Source organism: Gymnoscopelus microlampas (genome assembly GCF_963454915.1).
Source record: "Gymnoscopelus microlampas genome assembly, chromosome: 8".
Classification (NCBI taxonomy): domain Eukaryota; kingdom Metazoa; phylum Chordata; class Actinopteri; order Myctophiformes; family Myctophidae; genus Gymnoscopelus; species Gymnoscopelus microlampas.
The window spans coordinates 15,490,366-15,500,752 of NC_139945.1; the positions used below are offsets into that span (position 1 = coordinate 15,490,366).

The following is a 10,387-nucleotide window of genomic DNA, read 5'->3' on the forward strand; positions in this document are numbered from 1 at the left end:
TCTTCCAACAGTTGCTTCCAAACCGGCCGGTGGTCTTGATTATGAATTGGACGCAGCTGTGTGGTGTGTGTGCGTGCAATGCCCTTTACCCATGTGTCTTTATGTATAGGGCACGGGTTTCCCTGTGACACTTAGCATTAAAGGAATTAATGGAATTGCGTGTCATTTTTTTACTTGGTAAACCAACAACTAGTCAGGATGCAGCATTGTTGTGTTGTGTGATGTGATGTGAATATGTTGTAATTTTGAGCCGTGTTTGATTGTGATGCTAAGACAGGCTACAGAATGCAGGCCTAGTCAGTGGTGTAAACTAAAGTAGGCCTAATAAGTACATGTACTCAAGTACTATACAATTTTGAGGAGCTTAATATTCAATACTTTTACTTCTCCACTACATTCCAGAGACACATATTTTACCTCTACTCCACTACAATTATTTGAAAACTTTATTGGTTCCAGGCTTAACATGATGACGTGTAATTGAGGCATTAAGCTGCAGTTAGCAGGCTGGTAGATGTAATAAAAGTAGAGGAGAAGAGACGTCATGACCAAGGTTTCCACTCATTCATTTATTCAGCTTAGGCAGCAAACAGCATAGCATGAGAACCAGCCAGCCAGGGGCAGAGCCCCTGTCCACACACACACACACACACACACACACACACACACACACACACACACACACACACACACACACACACACACACACACACACACACACACACTGTACATATGTCGATGCAGATGACATCTGCATCGTCAATGCCCAAAAGACTGAGGTTCTCACCTACAGTGTAACACCCATCCACCTCTAATAAAGTACAGGTGAAGCTAACCAGATGGACGCAGGATGGAGATGGCGGGAGTCGCCGCTGGAAGGCTCATCCGAGGATGCCCTGCCCTAGAGAACGATATCTGGAGATCTCTCTATCCATGGGTTTGTCTGCATGGGGGATTCCTCCGAAGACTTGGTCCGAACGGCCGAAGACCTCGTCCTTCTCGGGGGTTTCCCCGGAAGACGGCTGATGAAGACGGCTCAAAGTAAGAACCTCTTTAGGACTGTCACGATTAAGACATTTTACTTGACGATTAATTGCCGCTCAAGTAATTGCGATTAACGATTTAAATGCGTATCTGTCGTGCTCTGTCGTACATTGAACTTTGTAACATTATTAATACAAAATTGTCTGGCTTTTTAGTTAACAAAAGGTGCACGGGGCAGATATGACAAATAACTTGCATAATTCAATAACTTTATATTTAAAAAAAAACATGAATAGTGGAAATGGCAGTCTGCTATTTCCACTATTTTTTTTTATTTTTGAAAACCTATTAACACTTTTCAACATGGAAATGATTATGATGATTATCTGAAAAGGTATTGCGATTATCTCAAATACTTGCGATTAGTCGATCATGTAATAATTGTGACATACATAATTTTTCCTTTTCCTTTGCTGGATGCTGCTGCTGCTGCTGCAGTTTATGTTGCATGCTGTTCATGCCATGTCATGTGCTGATGTGGTTCAAGATGTAGCTCTGTTTGGGCCCGCTGTGGCAGTGAAACATGTTCAGTGACTGTTTGTTTGTGGCTCTGGAATTGAAGGCTGATGTGAATCTAGACTATGTCGGCTGTGTTGTTGCTGTTATTGGAAGTGTGTGTGTGTGTGTGTGTGTGTGTGTGTGTGTGTGTGTGTGTGTGTGTGTGTGTGTGTGTGTGTGTGTGTCTCAGAGAGAATTTGCATTAAATACTTTTTAGACATAGGCCTCTGTAAATCCGGGCCTGGACCTGGTCATTTCAAAGGTCACTTTTTGGTAGGTACCAAAAGGTCAAGGGAACTGTGTAAATCCGGGCCTGGACTTGGTCATTTGACCTTTCACACTAGTCACTGCAGCTACATTCATCAAGACATCAAGACAATCTACTTTTTCAATTAAAAGTTGAATAGACCAATTATTTGTTTACAAACATTGAGACTAGACGCACAGGTGACTGTTTCATGTAATCAATTCCCAACAGATCCCCAAACCTGCTGTTTTGGGGTGTGCTGGTTTCACTTCATTCAACCTCCTCTTGTGTGTTGGCTAGTGGGGTGCGCCCTAGCGAGACGTATACTTCATCACGCAACGGTATTGCGTGCCGAGAACAGCTGACATACAAGCTCACAACTGCGTCGCGGATGCGACCGCTGTGAGCTTGGAGGTCTGCTATTCTCGGCCATTCTCTGCATGCTACACCTTCGCGGGACGGAGCATAAATTAGGCTCAGCTGCGCGAGCCAAGCAGGTTCTGGTGCCATGATCATAGAGTGCTCCCTCCGTTCTTATGACAGCCACTGGAGGTGGGGTTTGGGGGACAACTGCTTTGAATTGTTATTATTGTTTACACACAACAGAAACCAAGGATTATATATTTCAAGAGCGAGAGATCACAGTAAAAATCCTAAGCATTCTTCCTCCACACCGGGAGAAAAACAGCATCTGAAAGTTTGATGGGATGCATTTTTACATGTGAGGCTGTGACCACTTTATCATTGCATCTTATGAGCGGTGGGGTTCAGTTGGTGCCGGCCTGCGCGCGCATTCTGGTTCTTATCAGTGTGACGTAGTCTGTAAAGGCGTCTATAGGAAGAAGAAGAATTTCACAAAACAATTTTACAAAATGGTCAACTTAGCTTCTTCATCAGCCACTTCGTTTTGAACAGTGGAAGGTTATTGACTCGAATCCAATCCAAATAACCTTTGAGGACTATATGTTTGAACTTGACACTTGCCGATACTCTGCACCTCAATCTTCATGTACATGCACTGATACTCTTCTTGCACTAATGTCTAGGAACAGTATATATAGACAATACTTTGGACCAATAAAAAAAACTAGACTAGATAGTGCACAAGGTGCAATACAGTATAAAAATGAAAAAGGTTCTGGTGTAAGCAGCTAATAATATCCCATTGCCTCAGCAGAATGAACAATCCTTCAGTAATATGAGATCATTAAATTTGCTAAAGTGTATTAAACGGTACGGCAGGATAAAAAAATGTGTGCATGAAAAAGTACTCCTCGGAGCACAGGTCTCCGGCAGGTCAGGTATAGGTTATTGTGGGCCAGCAATGTTGGGAATTCACCAATCAGGCTGGAATGTGAAAAATCGGACGGATCGGACGGATCCATCTTGATCACTTGACTAAAGAGATAATGTGTACCGACTTGCGTGATGTTCGGACAACATGTGTAGGAGTAATATAAAAAAGATGTTGTGCAAAAATCGTCCTCCTGGTGTCGCTATAATACGACAATGTTGAAAGGGTGGCATTTGTTCCTCAACATAGTGCGAATGTGCGTACAAAGTTTCACTGCAATCGGACGCTGCGTGCATCATTTGCGGCATTTTGTTCAAAATGGGCCACTCCTGCAAACTTTAGATGTCAATCTTAGCCATTAAAATATGAAAATTCAAACAGATCCGTCTTGATCATATGACTATAGATATCATGTGTACCGATTTGCGTGAAATTTGGATAGAATCTATTTTTGTTTTACACAGATCGGTGGAGTTATAGGTAAAAACACGAATTGGCCTGTTTTAGCGCCACCATGTGGCTGATTTAAAAAAAATCTAGTGGGAATAGTGGGAATGTCCGTGCAAAATTTCACGGAAGGCGATTCAGGGTCTGGTGACGCCGTCGAAAGAGGTGTCAGACTCGGTTGAAAATCTGTACGACCAATCAGCGTCGTTTCAACTCGATGACGTCAAACTACAGCACCGTCTTTGTGCAAGATTGACTCCAACCTCCCGAAACCGTTGAATAATGGAGTGAAACAAAATGAAAATTCAGGTTGAGTGTCAGGCTAGTTATTATATATCCTATGCTATATATTATATTTGACTTACCGGTATGTCCTACTCTACAATGTTAACGGGAGACAGAATCTCTGTCTATCTTGTCTGTCTGTGTGTCTGTTCCCCGCATATAGACTTCAAACATGTGCCAAGTGGAAAGTCAGTCCTGGTTGTCCAGAACTATCTATCAAACAAACCTTGTCTGGTCTTGGTCTTTTCTATGCCGCTTTTATGCTCATATATGGAGATCCCTGATATCATCAATATGTCATCATAATATTGGTGTCATAGACTGGCCTACTAATTTAACTCATGTACCTGTACACAAGACATAACAATAAAGGAACCTTGAACCTTGTATACATTTAAATCCCCCATTAGGCAGCCAACCTGGCTGCCTCCCGGAGGAGGCAGCCAGGTTGGCTTCTCTGAAGGCCTCAGACAGAGTTGGATGGGCGTAACACACTCTGGCCACGTCCTCAGGGGATGCTCCATACTGCATGGCTAGTGCCGCCTGATTGATCATCTCTCCTGCTCCAGATCCAAGGATGTGTGAGCCCAGCATCATGTCTGTCTCCCTGTGACTGAGAATCTTTACCATGCCGTCAGTGTCTGCGTTAGTCTTTGCTCGGCTGTTAGCAGCAAAGGGGAACCTCCCCACCTTGTATGGGACACCCTCCTCTTTCAGCTGCTCTTCAGTTTTCCCCATCCAGGCAACCTCGGGATGTGTGTAGATGACAGAGGGAACACAGTTATAGTCTATGTGCACAGCATCACCTGCCATGCCCTCCACACAGATGATACCTTCATCCCCAGCCTTGTGGGCCAGCATGGGTCCTGCTATCACATCACCAGTAGCATAAATACTGGGTACTTTGGTCTGGACGTGGCTAGCTCCACGCCAATGACTCCAGCTCCGATGACAATGATGTGTTCAGGAACCTTATTCAGAGACAGTGCTCCTGTCGAGGACACGATGGCCTCCTCATCTATCTCAATCCCTGGGAATGGTGTGACCTCGGAGCCGGTGGCGATGATGATGTTCTTAGTGTTGATGACTTGCTCGCTGCCATCGGCTGCTGTGGCTTTCACCTGGTTATGGCCCGTCACCCGCCCAAAACCACTCACATGGGTTACCTTGTTCTGTTTGAACAGATATGCTATGCCTCCCGTCAGGGCTTTAACTGCACCGCTCTTCTGTGACATCATCTTCTCCAGGTTCAATGACAGGCCAGAGACTTCGATGCCCCTGCTTTCCAAGTCCTTGCCGTGTGCCAAATGGTACAGGTAGGAGTTGTTCAGAAGGGCCTTTGAAGGGATGCAACCCACATTCAAGCAGGATCCACCCAGAGTTGCATTCTTCTCAACACAGACTGTCTTAAAGCCGAGTTGGGCAGCCTTAATGGCAGCCACATATCCTCCTGGACCAGAACCCACTTTTTCTTTTTGTTCGAACGGTTCCTTTGCAGGGTGCAACGATTATTGGCCAGAGCGGGATCTCTCACTCTGGTGGTGCACTTTAAAGCCAAGGTACCTAGACGCTTGAGTCGTCAATATGACATCGGTCCTTTTTAGGCCCACATATGGATATCCCTGAAATTCTCCTCAAGCTGATTGGTTGAAAAACCTACATGGAGATACCTGAACACCCAGGAGATGTGACACGTTGTGAGCTCACTATAACGCACGCCCCAAATACCCACCCCACGCCCCAAATACCCACCCCACGCACGCCCCAAATACCCACCCCACGCACGCCCCAAATACCCACCCCACGCACGCCCCAAATACCCACCCCACGCACGCCCCAAATACCCACCCCACGCCCCAAATACCCACCCCACGCACGCCCCAAATACCCACCCCACGCACGCCCCAAATACCCACCCCACGCACGCCCCAAATACCCACCCCACGCACGCCCCAAATACCCACCCCACGCACGCCCCAAATACCCACCCCACGCCCCAAATACCCACCCCACGCACGCCCCAAATACCCACCCCACGCACGCCCCAAATACCCACCCCACGCACGCCCCAAATACCCACCCCACGCACGCCCCAAATACCCACCCCACGCCCCAAATACCCACCCCACGCACGCCCCAAATACCCACCCCACGCACGCCCCAAATACCCACCCCACGCACGCCCCAAATACCCACCCCACGCACGCCCCAAATACCCACCCCACGCACGCCCCAAATACCCACCCCACGCACGCCCCAAATACCCACCCCACGCACGCCCCAAATACCCACCCCACGCACGCCCCAAATACCCACCCCACGCACGCCCCAAATACCCACCCCACGCCCCAAATACCCACCCCACGCACGCCCCAAATACCCACCCCACGCACGCCCCAAATACCCATCCCACGCACGCCCCAAATACCCACCCCACGCACGCCCCCAATACCCACCCCACGCCCCAAATACCCACCCCATGCACGCCCCAAATACCCACCCCACGCACGCCCCAAATACCCACCCCACGCACGCCCCAAATACCCACCCCACGCACGCCCCAAATACCCACCCCACGCACGCCCCAAATACCCACCCCACGCCCCAAATACCCACCCCACGCACGCCCCAAATACCCACCCCACGCACGCCCCAAATACCCACCCCACGCACGCCCCAAATACCCACCCCACGCCCCAAATACCCACCCCACGCACGCCCCAAATACCCACCCCACGCACGCCCCAAATACCCACCCCACGCACGCCCCAAATACCCACCCCACGCACGCCCCAAATACCCACCCCACGCACGCCCCAAATACCCACCCCACGCCCCAAATACCCACCCCACGCACGCCCCAAATACCCACCCCACGCACGCCCCAAATACCCACCCCACGCACGCCCCAAATACCCACCCCACGCACGCCCCAAATACCCACCCCACGCACGCCCCAAATACCCACCCCACGCACGCCCCAAATACCCGCCCCACGCACGCCCCAAATACCCACCCCACGCACGCCCCAAATACCCACCCCACGCACGCCCCTAATACCCACCCCACGCCCCAAATACCCACCCCACGCACGCCCCAAATACCCACCCCACGCACGCCCCAAATACCCACCCCACGCACGCCCCAAATACCCACCCCACGCACGCCCCAAATACCCACCCCACGCACGCCCCAAATACCCACCCCACGCACGCCCCAAATACCCACCCCACGCACGCCCCAAATACCCACCCCACGCACGCCCCAAATACCCACCCCACGCACGCCCCAAATACCCACCGCACGCCCCAAATACCCACCCCACGCACGCCCCAAATACCCACCCCACGCCCCAAATACCCACCCCACGCACGCCCCAAATACCCACCCCACGCACGCCCCAAATACCCACCCCACGCACGCCCCAAATACCCACCCCACGCACGCCCCAAATACCCACCCCACGCACGCCCCAAATACCCACCCCACGCACGCCCCAAATACCCACCCCACGCACGCCCCAAATACCCACCCCACGCCCCAAATACCCACCCCACGCACGCCCCAAATACCCACCCCACGCACGCCCCAAATACCCACCCCACGCACGCCCCAAATACCCACCCCACGCACGCCCCAAATACCCACCCCACGCACGCCCCAAATACCCACCCCACGCACGCCCCAAATACCCACCCCACGCACGCCCCAAATACGTACCCCACGCACGCCCCAAATACCCACCCCACGCACGCCCCAAATACCCACCCCACGCACGCCCCAAATACCCACCCCACGCCCCAAATACCCACCCCACGCACGCCCCAAATACCCACCCCACGCACGCCCCAAATACCCACCCCACGCACGCCCCAAATACCCACCCCACGCACGCCCCAAATACCCACCCCACGCACGCCCCAAATACCCACCCCACGCCCCAAATACCCACCCCACGCACGCCCCAAATACCCACCCCACGCACGCCCCAAATACCCACCCCACGCACGCCCCAAATACCCACCCCACGCACGCCCCAAATACCCACCCCACGCCCCAAATACCCACCCCACGCACGCCCCAAATACCCACCCCACGCACGCCCCAAATACCCACCCCACGCACGCCCCAAATACCCACCCCATGCACGCCCCAAATACCCACCCCACGCACGCCCCAAATACCCACCCCACGCACGCCCCAAATACCCACCCCACGCCCCAAATACCCACCCCACGCACGCCCCAAATACCCACCCCACGCACGCCCCAAATACCCACCCCACGCACGCCCCAAATACCCACCCCACGCACGCCCCAAATACCCACCCCACGCACGCCCCAAATACCCACCCCACGCCCCAAATACCCACCCCACGCACGCCCCAAATACCCACCCCACGCACGCCCCAAATACCCACCCCACGCACGCCCCAAATACCCACCCCACGCACGCCCCAAATACCCACCCCACGCGCGCCCCAAATACCCACCCCACGCCCCCAAATACCCACCCCACGCACGCCCCAAATACCCACCCCACGCACGCCCCAAATACCCACCCCACGCACGCCCCAAATACCCACCCCATGCACGCCCCAAATACCCACCCCACGCCCCAAATACCCACCCCACGCACGCCCCAAATACCCACCCCACGCACGCCCCAAATACCCACCCCACGCACGCCCCAAATACCCACCCCACGCACGCCCCAAATACCCACCCCACGCACGCCCCAAATACCCACCCCACGCACGCCCCAAATACCCACCCCACGCCCCAAATACCCACCCCACGCACGCCCCAAATACCCACCCCACGCACGCCCCAAATACCCACCCCACGCACGCCCCAAATACCCACCCCACGCACGCCCCAAATACCCACCCCACGCCCCAAATACCCACCCCACGCACGCCCCAAATACCCACCCCACGCACGCCCCAAATACCCACCCCACGCACGCCCCAAATACCCACCCCACGCACGCCCCAAATACCCACCCCACGCACGCCCCAAATACCCACCCCACGCACGCCCCAAATACCCACCCCACGCACGCCCCAAATACCCACCCCACGCACGCCCCAAATACCCACCCCACGCACGCCCCAAATACCCACCCCACGCACGCCCCAAATACCCACCCCACGCACGCCCCAAATACCCACCCCACGCACGCCCCAAATACCCACCCCACGCACGCCCCAAATACCCACCCCACGCACGCCCCAAATACCCACCCCACGCACGCCCCAAATACCCACCCCACGCACGCCCCAAATACCCACCCCACGCACGCCCCAAATACCCACCCCACGCACGCCCCAAATACCCACCCCACGCACGCCCCAAATACCCACCCCACGCACGCCCCAAATACCCACCCCACGCACGCCCCAAATACCCACCCCACGCACGCCCCAAATACCCACCCCACGCACGCCCCAAATACCCACCCCACGCACGCCCCAAATACCCACCCCACGCACGCCCCAAATACCCACCCCACGCACGCCCCAAATACCCACCCCACGCACGCCCCAAATACCCACCCCACGCACGCCCCAAATACCCACCCCACGCACGCCCCAAATACCCACCCCACGCACGCCCCAAATACCCACCCCACGCACGCCCCAAATACCCACCCCACGCACGCCCCAAATACCCACCCCACGCACGCCCCAAATACCCACCCCACGCACGCCCCAAATACCCACCCCACGCACGCCCCAAATACCCACCCCACGCACGCCCCAAATACCCACCCCACGCACGCCCCAAATACCCACCCCACGCACGCCCCAAATACCCACCCCACGCACGCCCCAAATACCCACCCCACGCACGCCCCAAATACCCACCCCACGCACGCCCCAAATACCCACCCCACGCACGCCCCAAATACCCACCCCACGCACGCCCCAAATACCCACCCCACGCACGCCCCAAATACCCACCCCACGCACGCCCCAAATACCCACCCCACGCACGCCCCAAATACCCACCCCACGCACGCCCCAAATACCCACCCCACGCACGCCCCAAATACCCACCCCACGCACGCCCCAAATACCCACCCCACGCACGCCCCAAATACCCACCCCACGCACGCCCCAAATACCCACCCCACGCACGCCCCAAATACCCACCCCACGCACGCCCCAAATACCCACCCCACGCACGCCCCAAATACCCACCCCACGCACGCCCCAAATACCCACCCCACGCACGCCCCAAATACCCACCCCACGCCCCAAATACCCACCCCAAGCCCCAAATACCCACCCCACGCACGCCCCAAATACCCACCCCACGCACGCCCCAAATACCCACCCCACGCACGCCCCAAATACCCACCCCACGCACGCCCCAAATACCCACCCCACGCACGCCCCAAATACCCACCCCACGCACGCCCCAAATACCCACCCCACGCACGCCCCAAATACCCACCCCACGCACGCCCCAAATACCCACCCCACGCACGCCCCAAATACCCACCCCACGCACGCCCCAAATACCCACCCCACGCACGCCCCAAATACCCACCCCACGCACGCCCCA

The 10,387-nt window shown here is 54.9% G+C and overlaps 1 protein-coding gene across 1 annotated transcript; it reads right to left on the bottom strand.

The window, feature by feature from the left end:
• Positions 1-881: 881 nt before the first annotated feature.
• Positions 882-5,427, bottom strand: LOC311050014 (dihydrolipoyl dehydrogenase, mitochondrial-like; the record flags this gene model as incomplete). Its single annotated transcript, XM_084063981.1, has 4 exons — positions 882-1,051; positions 4,235-4,721; positions 4,754-5,305; positions 5,422-5,427. 4 exons carry the CDS (start codon positions 5,425-5,427, stop codon positions 882-884), a joined length of 1,215 nt encoding a protein of 404 aa, XP_083920107.1.
• Between the last annotated feature and the right edge of the window lie 4,960 nt (positions 5,428-10,387).